Source organism: Pleurodeles waltl, chromosome 5 (genome assembly GCF_031143425.1).
Source record: "Pleurodeles waltl isolate 20211129_DDA chromosome 5, aPleWal1.hap1.20221129, whole genome shotgun sequence".
NCBI classification, from domain to species: Eukaryota; Metazoa; Chordata; class Amphibia; order Caudata; family Salamandridae; genus Pleurodeles; species Pleurodeles waltl.
The window spans coordinates 1,341,484,261-1,341,512,236 of record NC_090444.1 but is presented as its reverse complement, the minus strand read 5'-3'; the positions used below and the strand labels follow the sequence as shown (position 1 = coordinate 1,341,512,236).

At 45.6% G+C, this 27,976-nt stretch overlaps 1 protein-coding gene across 2 annotated transcripts in view; it reads right to left on the bottom strand.

Moving 5' to 3' along the window:
• CYB5R4 (cytochrome b5 reductase 4) overlaps window positions 1–27,976 on the bottom strand; it is a 1,010,997-nt gene that overhangs the window by 120,573 nt on the left and 862,448 nt on the right. For both annotated transcript variants that reach the window (XM_069235594.1, XM_069235593.1), the window contains exon 14: window positions 17,546–17,632. In XM_069235594.1, the coding sequence (XP_069091695.1) occupies window positions 17,546–17,632 (87 nt within the window). The remainder of the gene's footprint in view (window positions 1–17,545; window positions 17,633–27,976) is intronic.

Below are 27,976 nucleotides of genomic sequence, written 5' to 3'. Positions count from 1 at the left end.
GTTACCCTCACACTTAGGGACATGCCCCCTGCCTTTTAGCTGAAGGGTCTATTAGAGGGGTGACTTATAACAGGAGTTACCAGGATATAAGGCAAGCCTTATATCTTAAGTGAAAGGTGCATGAACCATTTCATGCAGGCTGCAATAGCAGGCCTGCAGACATAGTTTGTATGGGTTCCCATGGGTGGCACAATACCTGCTGCAGCCCATGGGAAGCCCTGGTGCCCCAATGCCCTGGGTACCTAAGTACCATATACTATGGACTAACATCGGCGCACCTGCATGCCAACTATGGTGTAAAAACTTTACCAGAAACCAAATTTAGAGGAGAGAGCACAGACACTGGGGTCCTGGTTAGCAGCATCTCAGAGTACTGCAGCCAAAACACGCTGACACCTGGCAAAAAGTGGGGGCACCCATGTCAGAAAGATGCTACTTTCCCACATGTTTCTCTGCACATCATGCCACAAACATGCTCCAAAGGCAGGCGTATGCTATTTTGGTAGGGGATGCCTGTCTGCCAAATATAACACTGCAGACTCCGGGTGGAAAGTCAAAAGCTGTCAACTGTTGCCTCTCAATCTCCAGTCATGAAAATGGAGCAGTGACAGATTCAGGTGGAGAACCCTCCCCTGCTGCTGCAACATAGGATCCTCCCAAAGGGGCAGCCTGGTCAGAGGTTCGATGGCCATGCTCAACAGATTGGGATACCAAACTCCTTTGGAAGGAAGCATCTGTGATGGAGCCAGATGTGGCTTCAGCATGTTGATAATGAATCCCAGAGAGTGCAGGAGGTCTGCCGTAGTCTGCAGGTGGGAGACAACAACCTGTGGCGGACCCACCTTTAACAGCCAGTCGTGGAGATAGGAGAAGACTGGCACTCCTGATCTCCGTAGATGAGCTGTAACCACCATTGTCACCTTGATAAACATCCTAGGGGTACTGGTAAGGCCAAAAGGGAGCACAGCAAACTGAAAATGCTTGTGGCCCACAGGTAATGCCTGCAGGACAGGAATGTGGAAGTATGCATCCAGCAAGTCCAACAGTACCATCCAGTCTCCTGGGTCCAGGGCAGACAGGACCTGAGCGAGTGTGATCATTTTGAATTTTTCCTTTTTGAGGATAATTTGAGAGGGCGCAGGTCTAGGATAGGATGAAGGCCTCTGTTATTGTCTCTATCAGATAGGGAAATTAGCAAATGAAGGCCCTTCCTAAATGAGACAGGCCTTTCAAAACGGAGATGCTATAGTGGTGGAAGAACTGCCAGTAAAGGTTTAATGGCAAAGGCAGGAGATGCCACCAAATATAAGACATACTGACAACTCAAAAACGTATTCATTCACCAAATCAAAAAACTAATTTAGGCATAAAAATACACACTAAGGGCCTGATTCTAACTTTGGAGGACGGTGTTAAACCGTCCCAAAAGTGGCGGATATACCACCTACCGTATTACGAGTCCATTATATCCTATGGAACTCGTAATACGGTAGGTGGTATATCCGCCACTTTTGGGACGGTTTAACACCGTCCTCCAAAGTTAGAATCAGGCCCTAAGTCCACTACATTCTTCTATACCCAGCAAAGTTGTGAATTATAGTGGGTGGGACATCACACTTTTTCACTTCACCTCCCAAAGCATGGTCTTGGACTGTAAATGCTCGAATAGGTGAAAAAAGAATCCAGTGGGAAACTACATCAAAGATGCAACACCCCATCCTTTCCCCCCACCAGAAAGGTAAAAGAAAGACGGGCGAACCTGAGAGTAGACAAAGTAGAGAACAAGCCACAAAAGAAAGAGCGTAGCTGGTAGAAGATGTCACAAAATATAAAGATTTAATTGACCTGGCATGGGACTCTGATCCTGGCATGACAGGTGAAGTTCTAGACTTAGAAAAGGCATCCACATCTGAGTTAATGGTGTATGGTCCATTGGTAACCCCTATGATTGGAGAGCAAATTGCATGAAAACAGGCACTGTGTATGCAGTACCAACTGTAAGAATGCCTACTATTGATCTTGCCTTTTCCCCATGGGATCACAGATTGAAATATGCTGCATGGTTAATGCATGGAGGGGAAATAAAGGTGACAGAAATGGTAGGCTTAGATTAATTTGTGCTGGAAGGATTTTAGTTTTTTTGCTTTTGTCGCCATAAGTGTGCCGGGTATGCCCAGACGCGGGTCCCGAGCTCACTATGCCACTGGATTCAAGCTAGCCTGGCTGATAAAGGGAGACACCCTGAAACCGGTCCCAGGATGTTTGTTTCCGATCCAGGGAGGACCTGGCCTGGCAGTTCAGGCTGGACTATTCCCATGGGGAACAGGGTCAAAACTGATTTGCATACGGCTGTATCTAAACTGGGGCGGCATGATGAGCAAAAGAATTGATGGATTAAAACCAGATCTGTGACTGGGAGTGAATGTTTGATTGGTTCCGCATTCCGTCCAACATTTGTGTTTTTTTGCTTTTTTATTTTTTAAGGATATTAGTGGCAGTAATTAACGTAATGCAATATCCTCCTGAATTACATACACACACAATTTCCAGCTGGAAAAGAGAGTTCTGTTAATAAGTTAAGAGGATGTACTGGCGAGTACAAGCCTCAGCCTAGGAGGTAAGAAACAAATCAGCTAGAGTATATTTCAGAGTTAACAACAGAACAGCTCATATAAAAAACAGTATAGCAGGCAAACTGAAGTACACACAACCTACATACACATAGTTTGTTTGATTAGCTGAGATGACGCGTGGGAACATGAGTGGACAAGCCCCAGACACCAACACACACACACAAAACCCTACAGTTATATTACCTGAAGTCTGAGGGGGCTGAGGACCCTGTCTAAGCATCAGTGGGTGCAGGGCTCGAAAAATCATAAAAATGTTACTAGACCTGTGGGTCGAGTAGCTTGAAAAATCTACTCAACTTAACTGTAATGTACTTGACCCAGAAATGGTTCTCAAATTGTGTGATCCTAGGCAAATATTGTATTTTACAGTCACCTTTTTCTTCGTTCTCACACGAGTGCACCTTCAAATATGTGAGTTCAGCATTTCTGCTGTAAAAAATCCTCTTTGTTTGATGAAATACACTAAACGTTTGCTCCATGTATAATAAATCTAGACCACATATATGGTACACATGATCCATGCATAACTTGCCTCTTAGATTACTAATAGCTTTGCCATCAGGGCAGAAGTGTTTCTCAGTTTATGTTTAAACACTCACTTTTAATAAATATATTACTAAAGCATGATGTGGTAGCACACTGTCATTTACAGACAGTAAATTTCCAAGAAATATCCAAAACCTTCCCACTAACTTGCAGCTTTACTGATAAAACAATATAGGTGGTCATTCCGACCCTGGCGGTTTCAAACCGCCAGGGCCGGGGACCACGGAAGCACCGCCAACAGGCTGGCGGTGCTTCCAGGGCCATTCTGACCGCGGCGGTAAAGCCGCGGTCAGAAAAGGGGAACCGGCGGTTTCCCGCCGGTTTTCCCCTGGCCCAGGGAATCCTCCATGGCGGCGCTGCTTGCAGCGCCGCCATGGGGATTCCGACCCCCTTCCCGGCAGCCTGTTCCTGCCGGTTTTTACCGCCAGGAACAGGATGGCGGGAAAGGGTGTCATGGGGCCCCTGGGGGCCCCTGCACTGCCCATGCCACAGGCATGGGCAGTGCAGGGGCCCCCTAACAGGGCCCCACAAAGATTTTCACTGTCTGCTTAGCAGACAGTGAAAATCGCGACGGGTGCCACTGCACCCGTCGCACCCCTGCAACTCCGCCGGCTCCATTCGGAGCCAGCTTCATTGTTGCAGGGGCTTTCCCGCTGGGCCGGCGGGCGCTCTTTTGGAGGGTGCCCGCCGGCCCAGCGGGAAAGTTGGAATGGCCGCCGCGGTCTTTTGACAGCGGAGCGGTCATTCGGCGGTTACCGCTTGGCGGGCGCCGCCCGCCAAGGTCCAAATGAGGGCCATAGTGTATTAACAATAATCTGTGAAAATTGGGTTTCAGAAAACATGTATCATTTGCACACAACCAAGTAAAGTGTTCTGACTTTTTTCATTCTAATAAAATATTTTTTTCATCACACAGAATTAGAAAAAATGGTCTTTCACAGCTACTGAAATATTTTTTTAATAAATGTTTGTAAAGTTGATTTTGTTATATAAATATTGTGTGTTAGGAAAAAGCTGATACCAAAAGCCTTTCATTTCACATAGGTCAGACAGTTCACCTTACAAAATCCTGGAACGCTGCAGTCACAAGGAAAAGTATTTGTATTACAAAAAAACAAACTGACTTTTGACCTCTGTCTCGGAACACAGAGCAAATGTGACAAGAATAAGATTTAAAGGCATCTTGTAGGAAGATGGCTCTGTATATACTATATCAAAATGATATAGGCCCTCATTACAACCCTGGCAGTCTGTGTTAAAGCAGCGGTAATACCGCCAACAGGCCGGTGGTAACAAAAATGGAATCATGACCACAGCGGAAACCGCCAACACATACAGCCACTTTAAAACTGTGACCACCTCTGACGGCGGTAGCAACAAACACCGCGGCGGTAACCGCCAACAGCCAGGCGAAAGACAATGAACCACCCACCCCATTACAATCGGCCCATCCGCCAGATTTTCCGGGGCAGGACCAACACCATCAACAGCACGGCGGAAACAGTACTTTGAAGGGAAACCACTCACCTCTTGACACTCATGGAAGAACCAGGACGCCATGGAGCCCGAACTACAGGTGCTACCTATGCCGGTGACGACGACCACAGTGAGTACTGCACCTAGTACACAGGGGAGGGTGGGAGGAAAAAAAGAGTGACACACACACGCAACACACAATACCCCCACAATACCCCCACCGTCACCCCCAACACCATACATAGTAACACATGCAACAACATTACATTAACAGCCCGTAACCCTCTGGAATATTGCAAGGACAAAAGGAATGGAGTCAAATGAGTGTAATATTAGAAATTTAGAAAAAAACGTTCATAAATAAATAAAGAGTATGTACAATATATACAAAATATACAAAATGAGGGACAATGTCCACACAAAAACAGTCCGTGGCCCACTGAGCTATAACACAAAGGCCAAGCCCACACTTGACTCCTGCTTCAAAATGGAGAGAACATTGTAGGGGCATCAGGTCGAAAACACACAGGCACCTCATGGGGACGGGGGCACCTCAGCCGGAAGATGGTACTATGCCACTGCTCCTGGAGGGGGCTCCATTCCCACTGCTTGGTCCTGGGGAGTGCAAAGCCAGAGTCTCTCAAGTGGGTGGTTTGCCCACTGCTTGGTCCAGGGGAGTGCAAAGCCACAGTCTCTCAAGTTTCTCAAGTAGGTGGTTTGCCCATTGCTTGGTCCTGGGGAGTGCAAAGCCACAGTCCCTCAAGTGGGTGACATGTTCCACTGGTTCTGGAGGGGGCTTGGTGCCCAGTGTGCTTCATCCTGCCAAGGATAGGGTGAGTGGATGCCTTTCTCCACTGGTTCAGGAGGGGGCTTGGTGCCCAGTGATGCAGCAAATGGGGGCATGCCAGGTCACAGTCCCTCACCTGGGTGTCAGAGCCACGAGATTTGCAGTGTCCAGGATGCATGATAGTCCATGGAGGGAGGGCTACTGTCTATTCTCTGGCGGCTACGGCTGCACAGAGTTGGTAGTGCTGGTGCTGGTAGTGGTGCTGCAAGTGGTGGTGGGGGGGCTCCAGCCCTTCTCCTACAGCCTCAGACGGCTGCCCACTGGGGCTGCTGCTGCTGACAGTAGTGGTGCTTGCGGCGGTGCTTGCGGCGGTGCTGCCCGCGGTGCAGGTGCTGGTGCTGCCAGTGGTGGTGAGATGCTTCAGCCCTTCTCCTACAGCCTCGGACAGCAGCTCTCTGGGGCTGCTGCTGACAGAAGTGGTGCTTGCGACGGTGCAGGTTGCAGTGCTGGAGGTTGTGCTGGTAGCAACCAGGCCTTCACCTGCAGGCTCGTACGGCTGACGTGGCTTGGCTGGTGTTTTGTGCCCCTTCCTGCCCTTGGCAGATGGTGGTGTCACCTTGGGTCTGGCAGCTGGAGTCATTGAGTTGGCCCTGCTGGGTGGTTATGGCTCCTTCCCCTTACTGGATGCTGTCCCCTTCTTCACCTCGCCAGGTAGCGGAATGTTCTTGCCCTTGGCAGGGGTTGGTGGCACACTGGCTGGGATGACGGGTGCCCCCTTTGAGCCTCTGACAGCTGCTGACACCACAGCAGACATGGATTTGGTGGCTGAAGTGCTGGGCTGGGTTTTGGCCACCACGGCCCGAGGTGAATGACGGGGGTGGGAGGGAAGAGGTCAATGTTTGCTAGGAAGAGCTTCTTGGGGACATTGGGGTGGAAAGAGGGTGAAGGTTTGGGAGTGGAGGAAGAGGGAGTGGTTGTAGAAGGTGTCAGTCTGCTGTGTTTGGGTGCAGGTGCATGAGCTGGATGCTGTTGGGAGTGGATGGCTGTTGGGTGGGTGTGTGCTTGCGTTTGTGTACTATGGGAGGAGGGCTCACAGACACAGTGGGAGAGGACACAGGGGACGTGTGCATGGATGTGGGGGTGGTGACTACCAGTGAGGGGTGTGTAGTGATGGGAGTACTGGTGATGAAGGTAGTGGATGAGGATGTAGTGCATGCAGGTGTGAGTGGAGATGCAACTGGGAGGGAGGTGGACGAGGAGGAGGAGGGGGACACAGTGGAGGTAATGGATGTTGGTGTGTCTGCATGGGGATGGTGCTTGTGTGAGTGCCTGTGAGATGAAGTGGGGTGCTTGTGTTTGCCTGAGCCACTTCTGTGTGTTGATTTGGGTGAATGCTGGCCTGCAGGTGTGCTTGGGACAGGCTGGGGTTGAGGAGTTTGGGACTGGGTAGAAGAAGTTGGAGGGGGGAGGCTGGATATAGGGACAATGGCTGCCATCAGTGCGCAGGTTAAAGCCTGAAATGCTCTCTTTTTGGGCCAGCACGTCAGAGTGTATGCCCTCCAGGTATGCATTTGTTTGTTGCAAATGCCTCTCAACACCCTGGATGGCATTCAGTATGGTTGACTGCCCAACAGTGAGGGATCTCAGGAGGTCAATAGCCTCCTCACTGAGGGAATCAGGGCTGACTGGGGCAGGGCCTGAGGTGCCTGGGGCGAAGGAGATGCCCACCCTCCTGGGTGAGCGGGCACGGGAAACATGCTGAGAGGCTGCTGAGAGGGCGGTGCTGGTAGGGGGGTGGCAGCTGTAGCTGTTGTTGGGGTGGGCACATAGGTGTCTGCCTCCGCCTGGGAGCTTCCATCAGAGGAGGAGTCGCTGTCTGTAGTGTCCCTCCTGTCTCCGTCGTGGTGCTCCCCTCGCCCTCAGTCCCACTGGTGCCCTCACCCCCGGTGGATTCAGCCTCCAGGTCCATGTGGGATGCAGCTCCCTCCGTCGTCGGTGCCTCTGCTCCTCCGCCAGATGATGCTAATGCACACAAGGACAGGGTGACAAAACAAAAAGGGGGGGGGGGGCAGACAGAGGATACACTTGGTCAATGTCAGCAACAACACTACCATTGGCGTACACAAAACACAGGGAGCAGCCCTATGCACAAGGCCATGCACTACCAGTTACAAAGATAGTCACCAGCCCATGGGTACCTAGCATAACGCCATCAGCTGCACACCTTAAACAAACAGGGCCCCAACCAGTAGGAGATGCCCACTAACACCATCGGGGTTGGAGTGCTTCAGAGCCTGCCCAAAAAGGGACCTACCCTGCCATGTTTGCCCTGGCCTAGGGGCACCCAAAGTCCACATCCCCACCCAGGTAAAAATTAACGCGCACAAAGTAATGATTCTGAATTTATACTCACCCCCTTGTGGCTGCTGTGATGCCCTCAAGCGGCCCATCCAACTAGGATAGGCCACCGATAGGATGCAGAACATCAGGGGGGTCAGTGTATGACAGGCACCCCTTCCTCGTTGGGAGAGCAGCCCCAGCTGGGCCTCTGCCGCTTTCCTTGCCCAGCGGCGCAGGTCCTCCCATCATTAGCGGCAGTGGGTGCTCTGCCTCTCAAAGACCCCCAGGGTCCGCACCTCCTTGGCGATGGCATGCCAAATACCCTTTTTTTGATGGGCGCTGACCTGCAGGAAAAAGACAGCAGAAAAGGGATTAGTCATACCGTCCGGACTGTCATACTCATGGCCCACCATATCCCTCCCATCCCCTTACGCACATACATTGACCACCATACATGCAGCACTCTGCCCAGGACACCTCAGCCCCCGTACATGTGACTTACACACAGCACTTCTACATTCATGGCCTACTCATCATGCTCACAGTGTACTCACCTGTTTGTCTGGAGGACCACAGAGTAAAGTATAATGGGGTAGGACCCCATCCACCATTCTCTCCAACTCCTCAAAACTGAACTGAACATTGTTGCTTCAAGACACAGGTCACAGTAGCACTTTCAGTGTAGGTCCTCTCCTGTTGAAGGTCAGTTAGCAAGTGATTGAACAGATAGAAAATGGCGGTCACGTCCGCGGCGGTGCGTACCGTCACCGCCGGCAAACATCACCATTGGCTCCTGGAACCCATGGGGCCTAATGTTAACCAATGCGAAGTTGCGCGGTGGTCGCCGACCTCAACGGCGCACAACGTCAGCGGAATCCCCTCATTTCCACTTGTCCCTCCTCACAGGTCAGGCAGCCCCCATTTCAGGGGGGCACAGGCCATGGCCACTAACTGCGTCACAGCAGACATTGGCACATCAACTGACTCTCGGATTCACATACTGGTTCTGTAAATGAAGATATGCATCATTATTACAATAGATGTGAGAATATGACACTCTGCTCACCGTTTTCCTCCCTAGATTTCAACCGCTGAGGATGGACCTGGCGACAATGGAGCACAGACACATTATCCTAAGCTAAAGACTTGATCGGGCCACAATCCAAGAACTGTGTGCCCAATTGGAGCCAGACCTGATTTCAGCTATCCGCCACCCCACAGGTATCCCCCCTCTAATGCAGGTCCTGTCAGTGCTCCATTTCCTGGCAAGTGGTTGCTGCCAAACAACAGTGGCCATGGCATCAGAGATGTCTCAGCCAATGTTCCCCAACGTGTTGACCAGAGTGTTGTCTGCCCTGCTGAAACACATGCACACCTACATCATATTCCCCCAGGTGGAGGATTTGGCCACAGTGAAGGCTGACTTTTATGCCCTGGGACATATCCCCAACATCATTGGTGCCATTGATGGTAGCCATGTAGCATTTGTCCCCCCGCCCCCTACCCCTCCACCCCCCCTAACCCCGGAGAAATGAACAAGTGTTCAGGAATAGAAAAAGCAATCACTCTCTGAATGTGCAGATGGTGTGTTTGGTGGACCAGTACATCTCCCATGGGAACGCCAAGTACCTGGCTCTCTGCATGACGCCTTTATCTTGAGGAATAGCAACATCCCATATGTGATGGCTCAATTCCAGAGGCACCGGGTGTGGCTAATAGGTGAGCCCAAGGTCCCCAACCAGTATATGTTGGTGTATGGGGTTGTCCCTAAGGATGAGTGTGTGGCTAACAGGAATCCCTCGATATTTGCAGGTGACTCTGGTTGCCTCATCCTCTCATGGCTACTGACCCCAGTGAGGAATGCCAGGCAAGGGCAGAGGAATGTTACAATGAGGCACATGAGCGAACAAGGCGGATAATTGGAAGAACCTTCGGCCTCCTGAAGGCCAGGTTCAGGTGCCTCCATCTGACTGGTGGATCCCTGTACTACCCACCCAAGAATGTGTGCCAGATCATTGTTGCATGTTGCACAACTTGGCTTTGAGACGTCAGGTGCCTTTTCTGCAGGAGGATGAGCCTACAGATGGTTTTGTGGTAGCGGTGGAGCCTGTGGACAGTGAGAAAGAGGAGGCAGAGGATGAAGATGTGGACAACAGACGTTCTCTCATACAGCAGTACATCCAGAGACACACAGTTAAGACACTGTAACTTCACTTTACATTGCAGTTTTATGTTGGACATTGGACATGGCTGCATGATTTCCCTATGTCTATGGCCACTTACTGTACCCTTTGGAATCTCTATTTTCAGATCGCTGTGCCCCACTCTGGCTCCTGGTGTGTTTACTGCTGCCCATTACAGGTCATACCAATGTATATATAACTGTACATATGAACTGCAATGTCTACGGATTGTTGAACTAATACATTTTTCAATCAATTGACAGACTCCAGACTTGTATTTGTTCCAAGGGTGTTTATTTAAGTGCTAAGGGCTCGAGGGGGATGTGCAATGGGCTTGTGTGATGGTGGAGGAATGTCCAGTTAGAGTCCAGTCTCTTTGTATCAAACGTGCATTGTCCAATGGGGCACAGGAAGGGGAGCAATGGCAGTTCAAGGTGGACAGGGTAACAGAGTGGGACACAAGGGTGACAATCAGAAGAGTCTTATGTCCTGGCGGGGGTCTTGGCAATGTTCTCTGGCTTCTGCCTGGATCACAGGGACCGTTTGTGGGGTGGTTCTCTTTCTGCAGGGGGTGGGGAGCCAGTGGCCTGTTGTTCCAGTGGTGGTGCCTCCTGTCCACTAGCACCGGCGGAGAGCTGTTCTTCGGTGTGGCTAGTGTAAGGGGCCCATTGGTGTGCCACTGCCTCCCTCATGGTGTTGGCCATGTCAGCCAGCACCCCTGCATTGGCGACCAGGATGGTGTGGATGTCCTTCAGATCCTCCCTGATCCACAGGTACTGTCCCTTCTGCAGCCGCTGGGTCTCCTGCAACTTGGCCAGTATCTGGCCCATCGTCTCCTAGGAATGATGGTATGCTCCCAGGATCCCTGCAAGTGCCTCGTGGAGAGTGGGTTCCCTTGGCCTGCCCTCCCCCTGTCGCACAGCAGTCCTCCCAGCTTCCCTGTTGTCCTGTGCCTCTGTCCCCTGAACCGTGTGCCCACTGCCACTGACCCCAGGTTCCTGATTACCTTGGGTTTGTGGGGTTGCCTGGGGTCCCTGTAGTGGTGGACACACTGCTGATTGAAGTGTACTAGGGACAGTGGTATGGGCCCGCTGGGTAGGTGCTGTGCGGGTGTTTCCTGAGGGGGGAGGGCCTGTGGTGGTATGTGACTGTGCCTGGGTACCCAACTGTCCAGAGGTCCCTGATGGGCCAGGTTGGTCATTGTGATCCAGGCGTGCAGAGCTGCTGTCATCACTGTGGGCCTCTTCTGTGGGGGGACTGGATGTTGGTGGCACCTCCTCTCCGGTGACGTTGAGTGGGGGTCCTGTGGGGATGTAAATGCAGTGTTATTGTATCTGCGTGTGCCATCTTGTGCATGGGTGTGTTTCCCTGTATGGTTGTGATTGTGCTGTCAGCTTTGCCTTGTGTGCATGGTGATTTTGTGGGCTAGGTGATTCTCTCTAATGAGCATGCTTTAGTGATGCGTGTCCATGCAGATCTGTGATGGGTGTCCATGGATAGGTGTTGCAAGCAGGGCTTGATACTGGGATGGGTGGGTTGTGATAGTGGGGTATTTGTGAGGTGGTGGACTGATGGGGGTGAGGGTAGGGGTAAGAGTTTGTGATGGCATGCAGGTAGGGTAGGGGATATAGTAGTAAAGATTTGACTTACCAGAGTCCAGTCCTCCTGCTACTCCTGCGAGGCCGTCAGGATGCATTATTGCCAAGACTTGCCCCTCCCATGTTGTTAGTTGTGGAGGAGGAGGTAAGGGTCCACCGCCAGTCCTCTGTACGGCTACCTGGTGTCTTGCAACTACGGAATGCACCTTCCCCTGTAGGTCATTTCACCTCTTCCTGATGTCATCCATTGTTCTGGGGTGCTGTCCCACGGCGTTGAACCTGTCCACGACTCTCCGCCATAGCTCCATCTTCCTTGCAACTGTGATCCGAAAAGCTGTGGCTCTACCTGGATAATTTCCTCCACCATGACCCTTAGCTCCTTCTCTGAAAACCTGGGGTGTCTTTGGGGTGCCATGCATGTAGTGTGAGTGGTATGTGTGAGGATGTGTGGGGTGATGTGTTGTGGTGTGTGCTGTGAGGTGCGTGGATGGTGTATGGGTGATGGTGTTCTGTGGTTCAGACTGAGTGTATGCTCCTGGCTTGTCTCTCTCTCTGTTAGCTATCTTTTTTTTCGTTGAAAGGGTTGTGGGTAATGTGAGTGTGTGTTTTATGGTTGTGTGGGTGTGGTAGATGTATGTGTGTCAGGTGTGTGTAGTTTAAGTTGTCCAATGTGGTGGAGTTTTGTAAGTGTGTGCGTATTATGAGTGCAGCGGTGTGTACTGCCAATGTTTTACCGGGGCTGAAAGACTGCTGCGGTGATTTGTGGGTCCTGATACTGTGGGCGTATTCCTGTTGGCCTAACGGTGTGGGTTTTGGTGCCGCCAGTTTATCACTGACCTTTGATCTGGCGGACTTGTGTGGGTGTCTGTATAGTGGCGGATTTCTCTGTGTGGGTCATAATATCCGTAGCGGTATACCGCCGCAGTCACAGTATGTTGCCAGCCGTCAGCACAGCGGTAGGCGGCATTTACTGCCAATGTTAAAATGAGGGCCATAGTGTGCACAGAGTCCAGGGGTTCCCCAGAGGTTTGATAGAGGCAAAAATAGATAATACTAATGCTCTATTTGTGGTAGTGTGGTCGAGCAGATAGGCTTATCAGAGGGTAGTGTTAAGCATTTGTTGTACATACACAAACAAATAGAAGAAACACACACTCAGAGACTTAACTCTAGACTAATAGGATTTTATATAAAAAATATGTTTTGTTAATTTATTTCCAGAACCACAAGATACAGTTTACAGGCAAGGACATAAATTGAAAGGTACTTTGCATAGGTATAATCAGGACTTTGAATGGAATCAACAATGTACACAGTTTTTCTTAAAATGGCAAAAATCTATTTTAAAAGAGGACAACGCAATTTTCAACAATTCCTGGGTGAAGAAAATAAAGTACAGTTTTTGAGATAAGTAACAAACTTACAGCTTTAGTCTCCGGGGCATAGGTAGCCTACCGTTGTGGTTTCAAGATAACCCCAAACACCCAGCACCAGTAACACGGGGCCGGTCAGATGCAGAGATCAAACAGGAGCCAAAATAACATGGGCCCCTATGGAGACAAAGGGTACTCCGGTTCCGGTCTGCTAGCAGGTAAGTACCAGCGTGGTCGGAGGGCAGACCATGGGGGTTTAGAGAAGCACGGGGTGAGGCAAGTAGGCACCAATTCCACACCCTCAGCGGCACCAGGGCAGCCAGGTGCAGGGTGCGAACAGGGCATCGGGTTCCCAATGGAACGCAATGAAGGGACCCCGGGGGTCACTCAGGTGCTGCAGGTAAGGCACAGGGGGGCTCCTCCGGCAAGCCACTGACTGGATAGCGAGGAGGGCCGTCTGCTGGTCACTGCTGCACAGGCGGTTGGGTTCTCTTGAGTCTGTGGGGCTGCAGGTGCAGTGCTTCTCCAGTCATCGGTTATCTTCGTCCCGGGCAGTCACGGTAAGGGGGATCCTCGGGATTCCCTCTGCATGCGTTGTTGTGGAGGGGTGTAGAGGTCAACCCAGGCAGGGCACTTGCTGTCAATAGCCCGGGAACCTTCTCTCGCTGGGTGGACCACCTGGATACGGCCCGTGGGCGTCGGGTGCACAGGGGTCAGGACTCACGCTTCTGGAGTGAGAGTCTCTTGCTGTTGGTTTCTTCTTTCTTTTGTAGAAAGCGCAGCTGTCTTTGGGAGTTCTTGGTCCTTTGTGGGTGCATGGCAGTCCTCTGGAGTTGACAGAGGTCGCTGGGCCCACTGGACACGTCACTGTTCTTTGTGCAGGACCTTTGAAGCAGGAGACAGGCCCGGTTGGGCGGGGGCAAAAACAGTTCTCATCTTCCTTATTCTCTGCTGGGGGTTTCAGCATAGCAGTCCTTCTTGTAGGTCGCCAGGAATCTGACGACTTGGGATCAGGGAAGCCCTTAAATACTAAATTTAGGGGTCAGAGGACAGTAGCCAATGGATACTGTCCCTGAGGCTGGCTACACCCTCTTTCTGTCCACTCCCTTTGGGGAGGGGGCACATTCCTAATCCTATTGGCCCTGATCCCCCAAATCAAGACAGAGGGTTCTGCAGGGAGGGGGTCACCTCAGCTCTGGACACCTTAGGGATGGTCCTGGCTGAGGTGGGCACTCCTCCCTGTTTTCTTTAATTATCCCGCCAGACTTGCCGCCAAAAGTGGGGCTTTGACGGGGGCGGGCATCTCCCCCGCCCTGGGGCACTGTAACTCAAGGTTTGAGCCTTTGAGGCTCACCACCAGGTGTTACAGTTCCTGCAGGGGGGAGGTGTAAAGCACCCCTACCCGTGGCAGGCTTTGTTTCTGACCACAGAGTGCACAACGGCACTCGCCCCATGTGGTCAGAATCTTGTCTGGAAGTGGCAGGCTGGCACAGACATGTCAGTCCCACACTACCTGTGTGAATTTTTCAATAAATCCCACACTGGCATCACCAAACTTCCCAGTGTTCAGTGTAGCCATTATAGTGCTGTGGAGTTCGTAATGACAACCTCCCAGACCATATACTCAATATTGCTACCCTGCACTTACAATGTCTAAGAATTGACTTAGGCACTGTAGGGGCATATTGCTCATGCGGCTATGCCCTCACCTCTAGTGTAGTGAACCTTGCCTTAGGGCTGTAAGGCCTACTAGAGGGGTGACTTACCTATGCCACAGGCTATTTGATAATTCAGTTTCTGACTGAACAGAACACCTGTTTTTTGTCCACTTGCCAAAAGGGTTGAGTGGGATCTAAAAATAGCTCTACCTCATAAAATAAAACTTGCCATAGGGAGGGCTCCAGACTTAGGAAGACATATTGTATGCCTGCAAGAGGCCGAAATCACCAGATTGGAAATGGAGATGTTGTGTTGGAGACACGGTGGGCATTTATTTGGAGTATTCATGGTTTGCCTTGGTTTTAATTGCCCAAGGTGTACCACATGTAATACATGCTACACACACAGACAAAGAGGGGAGACGCACAATATTAGAGAGATCAATTGATGGAGAAATCTTGATTTTGGCAAGCATTTATATCCCACATACTAAGCAAATAACATGTTTTGATTTATTGAACACCAGGTTAACACGGCTGCATTAAGTAGCAAGTGAGAGGTAGTAGAGAGGTGATAACAGCACAGTTCTAGATGTTTACAAGGAGATGTTGATCCCACAGCTTCAAGGGCCCCTGTAGAGACCTACCACAAAGATTCACAAGCTGAATGTAGCAATGACAAATCACTGATACCTGTGGGAAAGTCACCCTGATGCAAAAGAATACTGCTTCCACTATCACATACAGTGGATATATAAAAGACTTGACATGCACTGGTAAGGCTAGAGAGGAAAACAGAGATTACTTCACTTGACTTTCGTGGCTGAATGGAATATGATCACAACCCACTGCAGATGCAGCTTGTAAGGGTAGAGATTCGCCCTGTGGAACCTACTTGACACCTACAAGCGGAGGCCTTATTTGATATATCCTTTCAATCTACAATGGGAGAACAAATAGATCACCACTTCAATGAAAATGAGGCTACAGAAGGAGAAACAGTAATTGAGTGGGATGCTTTTAAGGCAGTAACCAGGGGAACATACCTAAATACCACCTGTGGCATCAAACTATCACTCAACAAATACACTCCGTAGAAAAAATATATGTCAACCAGAAGTAAAATCAACAACAGACGCTAGTTTCCATCAAAAGCCGACCTGAGCGGGGAAAGCACACTCTACACTAGTTTGAAGGGTCTTAATTACAAACAATATGTGGTCAGACAGCACCCCCAGAGAGACAAAAAGGGACACATGTTGCTGTGGGGGTAATATACACAGATGTAGACAGAAAACCAAAAGGTGCGGTTAGGTCTGAGACTGAGACAAATGACATCTTGCACAAAAAAGTGGAAATCAATGGGGCGTTTAAGGCATACTGAGAGATTATACTCAACACCCTACAATTTTCCCTACAATGTACAGGCATATCAGATTAATCATTGTCTACAAGAAACACCAATATCTCAATTAACTGTGACACTGAGGGCACCCTAAAATACCTTCTAAAACAGAGGAGATGAATATGGGAATACATCAATTAGTTAGGGGCAGAACACTATTAGTTAGGGGCAGAACACTAGGTACTGATAACTTAGCCCAAGTTCAACTCGACCTGTAAGTTAGCACCAAAACTGCATGCTATATTTAAGAATGTTTTAAATGGAGGTATACTTCCAGATACAACCAGGAAGGCCACAACAGTGGGATTATCTAAAGCAGGGCGTGACCCACTAGATGTTAAGTCTTGTAGACCGTGGTCTCTATTGAACTCAGAATACACAATAACAGGAAACGGGTAGCAAATAGGATGGTGTAGTTTATCCTGGAGTTAGTACACTAGGACCAGAATGGCTTCGTCTCTGGACACAATATGCACAAAAAACTATGGCATTTACTCTGTGTACGTGATTAAACCTTGAATACATATGAAATGTCTCCTTAGGTATCAAGAAAGTTGGCTATGGGGCAGACTTCCTGAGGTGTATATGAAACAAGTGGTAACGGTTTGAATGGGTCAGATATTTTCATAGCAATGGCCCACACAAAGCAGTAATAGCAGGGGTTCCACTAACCTGCATATTAGCTAGGAGGGCCCAGGAATAGGTCCGCTATAATATATAATTTTGCTCCATGTTGATGAGGAACTCCTGTTTTTAAAATACCTCAAATCAAGTCTACCTGAGATAATCCAAATATTAAGGGACCAATAACTGATTTAAATAGGGTAAAGGAGCATGACACCCCGTTAAAATGGGAACCTGATGCATTTAAGCATCTGAGTGTTCAGATACATCACAGTATTGACCACCTCTTGACAGAATATAGTGAAAGCTGTATCTGCTATATGATTGTCTATTCCTTTCTGGAGTGGGTTGCCTCTCTTGCAATTGGTGGATGGAGCAATAGCTAAGATGCCAACACATCCCAGACTTTTACATTACTTTGCGTTAATGCCCATTCTTCTCACAAAACTTTCTTTGTGAAACTTAATAGCCTACTATTACACTTGATTTGGGCCAAGAACAGAAAGAGGCTGGCATTTGGGGAAAGCCATGTGACCATTAAGTGAGGGAGTAATAGCAACACCAAATTTAGAAGTGTACTATTTGTGGGTGCAGTAGGTTTGGCTACTGTGATGACTAGGGTGAGAATTGGGCCAAGAGGGACTTGAGGTACAGGCCTGTTTAGGCATGGAAGCTATTACTGAAGCTCTATTAGAGAGCTTGATTTTAACAGCCTTGCATCCGAAGGCTCTCTTCACGGTACATAATTATTGGTCAAGGTTTATGTACAGCAATTGTTGCCTAAATTGGGATGCTAGGAAAAAGGAACATGGTAGACTGAACAGACCTCATTATCTCTTTCTGCTATCACATTCAATTTAAGTAGAGAAAGATAAAAAATAAATACACCATAATTAAAGTCATTCGCTAAAATGTTGGGTACCTTGAATCTTGAATGGTCAACTGCTCAAGCTCACTTCTCCAGAGAATATCATTCTCCTTTTTGTTGAAAAACATCAACTTGACTTTCCTGAAAATATATCAAAGTGCAATATTAAAGTAGTCCATAATGTAGAACCACTAAGCATTAAAACACAAGGTATTGCAGGAAATTTCAAAAGCACTGCATGAACATACTTGAAGAAAACATGTAAATACTCTGCTTGAGTTTGACATTGTATCCCGGAACAGGGAGGAGCTGGCTACTTACTAACCTGATAGTCCAGGTCTTCGTGGCTTGTGTATTGATACTAGCATTCATAGTATCACACCTATAACAATTAGACTCCCTAAAAACGACTCCGAAAAAATATTGAATGTGCTTGCCAAATTATTAAGTACATGCCCTGGCCTCCTCAACACACATTTCCCACCTGAGAAAAAAAATCATGAATCGTCAACCAATAGTAGCTAGAAAAGGTATTTTTCAACTCCTTGGCTATAAAATTTGTGAAGGTTCAATAAGCCCAATATCTGCTATCCTTTTTAAGCTTTTCCAACCTTTCTCAACAACTGAGAAATTTCGTGCGGTGGTATGAACCATTATAATTTTGCAAGTAGGTGGTGGAAATAGGGCTGTGATTGGCATTCCCGAAAGTGCTGTATCAACCACAAATTATGGTTTAAATTTAGCAGTAAAATATATGGTAAGTGTTCAAACAATGAAAATAACTACGACCATCTCTAAGTGAAATTAGGATGGCTCATCTACATTGCCCATTTCTGAAATAAGCAGCTTTTTTCACAGGGACACTTAGGCCCTTTGATGCAACACAAAGTAAGGCCTTTTTCCTCTCTAAAGTCCAAAAATTAATGAAGAAATAATTTCTTTAGAAAGTAATTCTATCACAATGACACAATTCTGGAACCCCATTCCCCTAAGCCTATGGTTTGACCACTCACTTAAATTTTATGGAGAAACGGAAAACGTTTTAGTTTTTAGAACTTTCCTAGAATGCGTGAATAGTGGATAGAATTATTAGGTAACTGGAACAGGGCTTTGTCTTATCTTTGATGCTGTGTTCATTTAAATAAATACTTTGTCATTTTCTGAACTTCGATCTGATGTGTTTTTTTATTTTTATTATTCTTAATTATTCAAGACACATGGTGGGAGAAGTTCAGCGTTTATGAAACACTCTAAATAAGATTTAAAAACAAAACTCTGAATACACAGTCATATATATGACAGAGTAGGAGGCGGGAAGTTGCAGAAAATATAGCAGAAAGTTGAACCACTGCACTACCCGGTGTTTTATTGTCCATGCCAGCCAGGTCAACATAGTAGTATCTAACAGCCTGCATACAAAGATGCCTATTGTGTAAAGCTGCGTATTTTATTTATAGCAACATTTCCGAAAAAAGACAGTAGTGTTTCCATGTAATCCGTTAAAACATGCTCAGATTACTTCTGGAATTAATTTTACACTCACGTTATATACAAGTTGCAGATCCATTAACTGCAGTCTGAGTGAGGTACTTTTGCAGAAAAGACAAAGCAACAGCCTACATTTCCTATTAATTAACCCAGTTTGTCAATTTAATTGTATGTCCTCCGACATCCAGTTATATATACTCAAGTTCTCTCCCTATAGAGAATGGAGGTTCGTAAAGTAGACTTGAAAACAGACTGAATAGTTTGGGTGGAAAGAAGAAACCAAACGAAGATGGCATTAGTGACTAACTGCTTTGACCACAAAAAAGTTGATGGAAGCAGATTGGAATAAAAAGCGGGCCTCTCAATTTTCCTATCTTGACTGGACCTAAACAAATCAATAAATGCAATTCTAAAGCTCTGAGGTTCAAATGCCACTTTTACATTAAGTCAAACAAAGTTTTTATAAGGACAAGGTCAAGTCCTAAATTTGAGCAGGAACCACAATAGATAGAAAAAGATGCGGAGGCACCTTCCAGCACTGTCATAGGGACTTGCCGAGGTTAGAACAACGAAGAAGTCATGAGAATTAATTCATCGTCTGTTCTCTTTACACTTCCGCTGATCGAAGGTGGTGAGCAGGTGGGGTTAGATCGTGTGAATGGGCTAAAGAATGTAGCTACTATCTAGCAATAAGCAGTGGTACCTGAGATAAGGGTACCTGTATCAATGGTTGTATGCAGAGTCTGAGAAGACTTGAAACAGACACCTCTGAAACATGTCAACTTTGCTTTTGACCTTTACCATGAGTCCATTGACTCTTACTGGTGTTCCGTGGCCATAGTCACAAATTCGTGCCTGTTATAGAAAAACTGTTGAATGACAGCAATTCATATTTGATGGAACAACTAAACAGGATATGATAAATACATTGCTTCTGTAGCACAGGGATCACAGGAAGACAGTATTACAGAGAGAGAAAAAAAGTGCAAAGACATTAGTTGTCAACCTGCAACTGGCAGGCAGTGGGTAGTCACATTAATATGCCCTCCAAAAAACACACACCTACCTTTAGGAAACCAAATGAAAGATTTTATATCTGACAGACCCCAAAGGTTCCCCTTACAAAGCTTTGCTCTAGAAATACAATTAGGTTAATACCAAATAAACACTTCACATACACATTCAAAATGTTCTAGTCAAGGTGCATACTAAAATAGGTTCCTAAAACATCTACTTGTAAGAAAACAAGAAGTGGTGATGTGCTATTTGTGAGCAACGCATAATTTGACCTGGACCAACTACCAAGTACAATATCAACCAAACCGTGCAATAGCCAAGTGACTGATATACATTCAGTCCACTAGAAGACCTTGAAAGGTACTTGGTTTCGTAGAAAAGGAAAATATATTTCGTGTTCTTATGTGTAACAATGCCAAGCTGTGATTGCATAAAAGTCATAAATTAATCATTAACAGCCAAACCTATAATTCATGCCACATGTCCATAATGGGAAGTAGAACATTAGAAACTTGAGAATGTACTAGAAGCTATAAGTGAACAAGTGAAGCTGAAACAAACGTGGGTTAATCACCGACCGAGATCTGCAAAATAAATTAGTGAATCTCTTAACTATATAGTATGCACTTCTACTATTCTGTTTAACAGCAAGGTAGCTGTCACGTTATTAGCACATTCTCCAAAGCTGCGTACTCATAGAAAATATTAAAAGCAAGAAAAAAAACTGATAATACAAATATTAAAAACTTTACTCTGTCACCATGGAGGAAATATTTACTATGTAAGTCAACTACAGAATTCTAAAATGAACCTCTGCAATTCTACATGCCCTCTGGAAGTCTGCCATCACCTGACATACCATTCTAACAGCTGCACTAACCTTTTCAGGATATGGTTGAACAACTATTAAAATAAACCCACAAATCTACTACATTATCAAAGTTACCTCAGCACTTATAAAACTCAATTATCTAAGAATCCCAGGCTAAAAATCCATTGCCTGTTTCCTCTCACAAACATGGATGATCTGTTTAAAGATTTGTTTCCGCTTTCTAAGAAGGGGACCCCCTTGAAGCAAACTATATTTTCATCCTCCTTTAAGCATAATTGCAAGGCTTCCTGGAGCTGATGAAGCTTACTGTGTATGAAGAGAAGCCTTAGATAATTTTTAATAATTTTCAGCTCACTGCAAATTGTCAATAGATAAACCATGCTTATCTAATAGAGATCACAGAGGCGCCATTACCTTTATAAACCAATAATATCTAGTGTTCTCCAGTTGCTGGAGGTGGGCTAGAAGGAATGCTTACCTGATTAAAGGTTTAAGCCCCATCATCATATAATTTTCTGGGTTCAGCTGAATGCCTCAACAGCAAAGCACCTCACTTCCATTTACTGAGTTTATTATGTCGGCCTAGTGACGTTTTTCTACAACTTACTCATAACGTAATATTTTAAATGTTCCCAGTCTTCTACTAAATTGAAGTTAATCAAAGCTTTCAATAGCATTTTTCATGAATTCCTGATCATCCAAAACCTCTGACCTGACCTGGGTAGCTAGCACATCTGCAAAATGGCTTGAATGTGTTAAAGATAAAGAATAGACCTCAACGATGAACGGCCAGACACAGCTGGTCGGTCCAGTTCTAAGCATATTAACCATTCATGGGTACACATCCACAAATTAAATATCTTCTGCAAAAGTTTACATTCCAGTTAATTTAGAGTTATGGTTAATTTAGCACCAACCACTTGTGATTAATACATCAAAATAGAGGATATTTTGACTCGTTGCATAGGAGCTGTTGCCCCTCATCTGTTAGTCAAAATAAAACACTTTAAGCCAATGCAGCTTCTAAGTGTCCTCACTGAAACATCAGACATAATTGGTCCTGCCAACACAATGCAATGTATCATTAGACATGCCTGAATAATCATTGTGTCTTACTCATTCAACCGCACCTCCAGCTAGGTAACAATTAAACGTTTACAATCATACCATTTTAATTGCTATAAATGCAAGGACAGCAAGCAGTACATCATCATGACTAAGCTGTATCTTGACACACGAACTGGTAATCAAGCCTTCGATTAATTACAACCAGGATCAATACCAAGGCTATTTAATTTCACACTAAACGTCCACACGATCAAGTTTATCAAGTGCATTGCTGCAAGTGAGAAAACAGCAAGACAACGGCTAAGATTATTTGAGCCACTTCTTTCTAAACCATGCCTGTATCCAATGCAGAATATTCCTCTCTGACCGACAGTTATTCACGTGCACCAGTAAGTATGCAGAGAATACTTTACTTTCTATACCCAGCAATCATTGTATAGTTCCTTATACATCCTTTCTACCCCTTCTAATGGAGGTTGATTTATCTGCCCTGTCAGGGCTTCAGGTTCACGCTGCATGCAAGAGTTACCGCCTAATTAAAAAGAGGCCTTTGCCCAAAACTATGGAGAGATTTAGAGCACCACAATCACGGAGACATCTGGATATAGAGCTCAAGAGGAATTCTGATCTGTAAGCAACAACGTTACATGTGGATTGGTTTAACATAAAGGCAGCCCATGTGTCAAGGGTTCTTAAGCAATTAAAAGTCTTCGTACAATTACTATGCTACTATGGCCATAAAACTCTGCACACGTTATACATTCAAATCCGGGTAGATTACTGTCTGCAATGGGACATGTTCTATCATCTGAACTTGCAATAATAGTTCAACAGTTTCTACTGATGCATGGGTATTAGTTGGACTCCCCTTGCCTATTGTCTCTTCTTAGTGAAAGCTTTCACACTGGATCAACCTCTGATGAAGGGCAAAATTACAAGGATTTTCATTCACCACCCGAAAACACGTATTCATATATCTTCTCTGCCTTTAGGAGGTGAGTGCCCGATTCCTTTCTATGCTCATTACGCTTTTCTGTTGTACAGTTAAAGACATTATTAGCCCTCTGCTCTGAATTCTACATACACGAAGTTCACCCAAGAAGCATGTAAACGCGAAATACATTTGGCTTGCCAGACTGTCAGAGGTTCATCTTCATCCACACTTAGAACGGATCTACTTTCCTTACACCAAATGTTAATTCTTTTCTGATTAGCTACTGGCCGTTTTACCACCTTCTCTCTAGTTACTGACAAGAGATAGTCTAAAGATCAAATGGACTTACCTGGTTTATTATATGGTACATGTAATGAGATGCTCTGTGGAAAAACGTCATTTACCAAGAGAGAAGTTATTTCAAACTTTATTATCAAACTGAAGAAAACAATGATGATAAAAGAGTAGTCTACTACGGAAATACGACCAACTGATGCAATACCTATAGTGGGCAGTTGATAGTTTGTAAACCTCCTATTTGAATACCTAATACGCATTTCATTCAGCAGCCTACTAAGTTTCCTATCGTGTTTACTTTTGAAATCAAGGGTACTGACTGGAAGAAATATATCCCATTCACCACCAAGGGTTACTGACTTTTCATTCCCGAATAACTTGTCAAACAAACTACGCTTAAGGTCACCTGTACTAAAAAGAAGAAGAAGCCCCTCGTGTTGTTCCACGACTCTAGTCAGGCGCCTCCCCCAAAAACATGCATGTCACTCAATCTTCTAGGTTTTGGGAGAAAGAAAAACATTGCAAAAGCACCCCTTCCCATCCATATTGCCGGAAAAATTATAAAACCATAAGCATTTCACAGCCAAAATTAAAATTAAAACAGAGGAATTCTCAATCACTGTTTGAGGCATGGCCAAACTGCTTTTTAAATATGTAAGAACCTCCCCATCTTTCCCACGACCATAACAACGTTTCAATGCTTGGCTTTCATAAAGGCAATGAGCCTGCAAGTTACACTACTGGGTATTTCAAGTCTCCTATGGAAAGATAAAGTTAAACTGTCTCAAGAAAGAAAAGACTCCCTCTTTCTATAGGTTTCTCACAGTTCCAATAATATTCCACGAGGCTAACAAGATAGCCTGGAAATTACAAATAAATTGATTCCAAATCTGCCTCTATCATCTTCGGCTCCCAGGCACTGTTATAAATCACTTTATTAAATGAGTTTGAGCTAGGACGTCCTGTTCTAGCATAACAGGGGTTGCCTGGATTGCTGTGTCAAAAGATATCATAGGAAGCTGTTTGGTAGCACATTGTATAACTTACAGGACCGAAAGTGAAATCTCTCACTCTATGCGAGTTACATGGTTCAGACTTCAGTAACATAATCGAGGTTAATTTGTTTGATAATAATATCACTCTGTTGCCTGCGTGTGGTAGATTGAAACTGGTAAAATAGGCTCAGTGATAATCCACTTGCTGCAGATCTCTGGGTGTAGCAGTAAGTTGGCCAGAGGCTTCCAACAAGACTCATATAAAGCACCTTATTAAAACGGAGTTAACCTATCTGCTTCATAGATGTAAGAGGGACCTCAAGTCACAGGCTGCAGCTTTAAATAAATAGCTCAGGGGATTGGGCGCCCATTGGTTTTGTACCACTAACAGGCAGATCACAGGTTTAGATCTTACCTGGGGTAACAAACGTTCATCTAAGAAAGATAAAAGAGGCGAGCTAGATAACAGTTACTACATGGCGTGAAAACCCCCAGGTTTTATCACTTCATAACAAAGGTTCTTTGCATTTTATACCTATAATGGTCTTAAATTCAGCTTTCCCAAATTAAGAGACAGAAATCTATGAGTATTTAACCTGTTCCTTTCCATTCCACTCTCCAACAACAGGAAAAGATAGGGCACTCACGTTGCTCCTTGTTTGCTGCAGATATATCATCCAGGCCTAGACTTTTCCCACTGACACCCTCCTCATTTTAGCAAAGGCAGAAATTAACAGGAGAGAGACCGTCAGAGATAGCATGAGAGTGAGACGAAGAGACTGAAAAGGCCAGGAAGATGCACAGAGCGTCTCTGACACCTGCTCCCCTCCAACTCCATCACATAATAGCGTTGTTGTTTTACCTCACAGCAGGACAGCTTTTCTTCCTAATGGCACATCTGGCCTTACAGTTGAGGACTCACCCCACCAGTAACCCCAAATCACCACACTTAGATACAATATCATACGAGTCGGTTATAATATAACATGTGGACCGCACAGGGTGGTTTATTGGTGCAAGCATGACACAGATACTCTCAAAGGGAAATAAAGCGCGTAGAACATAAACTACACACAGAAACCACAACAAAAAACTTGTAAAAAAGAAGAGATTTATGGGTTTTTCTGATCGGTTACGCCTTGAAGATGACGGAGCAGACCATTCCAATGTGTGGGACTAAGCAGCCTAAAGTCACAACCACAGTGTTGAGCTTGTCTATTTTTTGCATCGTTAAGTGTAGATTTATGGTGGAAAAAGTGACCTTGCAGGAAAAGCAAATACAAAATATTGTCTCCCCGCTGTGCGTATTCAATTATTTCAAAATATCAATTTGACAAAGTAATATAGGTTTAATCGATTTTCAGATGGGAACGACAGGCAGTTTTAACATAGAGGCCATGACTGAAGTTCAGAGTTCTAGTTCACAAGCAGTTGATACTGTAAAAACCACAAACAACTACGTCACAAGTTCAGCATTGACGTAAGCAAGAACAAGCAGCACAGATAAGATAATAGGGGAGAGGTAACTCTCGAAAAGATTGCACGATTATTGGTCGCCTCATGGGTGGGTAAGTAACATTGACGTCATTCAACATCTCTATCTTTCTGCACAACAAGTGATTATATGTTATATGATGCTCACAGTAGCCCTGCTTGTGCAAATGCTTATCTAACCCTTACACAGTTTCACTCACCAAGATATGAATGATTTGTGCTTTTTAGGACCCTTGTGTCAAGGCAGGATACACACTTTGGTTCCACCCTGTACACGCTAAGAGAAGATTTTGAAAGCGACAGTAGGTGCAGCTCCAAAGAAAAACTCTCATTCTAATGTGGCTTGGGCCTCTTGTGTGTTTCAGCACAGCTAACTTAACAATGCACATGTGTATAAGTTTCCTAAGTAATAAGTGTTTGTTTGTCCTAAGTATGACCTGCCTTTCCTATTGAACCCACAGTCTGTCTTTTTTAGCATGTCATGTATTAAGCCTTTCACTACTTACATTGGTTTACAACTATCTGTAGCCTAAAATGTTTGTATTGGGGTTTGGGAACTTACATTTGTATGTATGTGATGTATACGATGTGTTCCTCTTCTTCTTACATCAACTGTGATTATGGGGGTTATTCTAATTTTGGAGGAGGTGTTAATCCGTCCCAAAAGTGACGGAAAAGTGACGGATTTACCACCAGCCGTATTACGAGTCCATTATATCCTATGGAACTCGTAATACGGCTGGTGGTATATCCGTCACTTTACCGTCACTTTTGGGACGGATTAACACTCCTCCAAAGTTAGAATAACCCCCTATATGTGTTAGCTCGTCTGATCTTAATGAACAAGTTACTTACCTTCGGTAACCAAATATCTGGTAGAGACTATCTAGCTGCAAATTCCCTACCTTAGAATTCCCTGGCGTCAGCTTTAAATCCGGAATTTTTCTGCTGAGCAGTACCCTGCGCACACTGTTGGGTGGCGTAGTGTGGATCCGTCGTCCAGCTCCGCCTGGTGTCGTCAGCGTCATTGGAGCCGTCTGTGATGTCACAGTCTTCTATATAGGCACCACCCCGACGTGCGTACATCAGTTCTTTTCCTTCTGCGCCGGTTAAGTGCGGATCCGGAAAGTCTCCGGGCCCCACGGGGTCAGCAGGGGCCCCACTGGATTCAATATCGGCGGCTTAGGCCTCGCCGCCATTGGGGAAGGAAAAGAACTCCACGATGAATGAATAACCACACCTTTTTAGTAAAAGTTAGAATATTTATTTCCCTATATTAACAATGCTAAAGTCATGTAGATTAATCTCAAAATCAAATGTAACACATACAAAAACAACACTAGCTGTCCAAAACGGTGGAAGAAACATAATCTAATCAAAGCTTGAACTACAACACATTCTAAGGTTGTGGTGTATATCAATACCAAAGTCAGCTGCGTTAAAGTAATCATATACATGAAGTTTAGCAGATAAATTCATCAAGCATTAGTCCCTGTTATCATATTTCATTAGTGAGGATCCTTAACTAACATCAGATTAAGCATCAGCTTGTTGGGCTTCATGCAAAACAATTTAGTAACACAAATTTAGAAAAACATCTAACTATGGCTCTATCAAAACAGTACAGTTGGTATCTAGAAAGAAAAAGCAAATACATAACAATCACAGTTTAGGTTATACCTATCCTCGGTATGGATCAGTAAAGCAGAGTTAGACTTCGCCCACAGGACATCAGTTGATCAGCAAGGCATCTGGATTCAGCAACAAATCTCAAAAAAGGCAGTCTCTAAGCATTAATCTCAAGCACATCTCTTGCCAAGACTCTCAAGAAATATTGACCTTTCGGTCAGCAAGAAAATGGGCAATGGGCTGAATGAATGACTTCTCTCCGTGTGATCCTGTTAAGTCAAAACTGTTAAAACTACCCCTCAGATCCCTATTGGTCAGTTAATTGTAGGTTGGCACCTTGCCCAAAAAAACTAAAATCACAAATCTATGAATTCTAATATTTCTCCATTCACATGTCATTGATAGGTTTGTCTTGCAATGTCCTCATCATCCGGTTTGTGAGGTAGCAATATTGTTATCCATTTGTAGTGGGATGTAATTGTAAAGATAGTTCAATTTAGGCAAGATTATCATCTTGACCAAATTGATCCTCCCTATTATTGTGAGGGGGAGGTGTAGCCAGCCTAGCATTAACATACTACAGTCTGTTACAACAGTCCTCATGTTAATCGCCGGTATTCGTTCCAAATCCTGCACAATTTCTATCCCTAAATACCTCATTGAATTAGTAGTACGCCAATTGTCGGAGTTCAAATTCCATACCATTATCTCAGTTTTTCGGGGTTAATGTG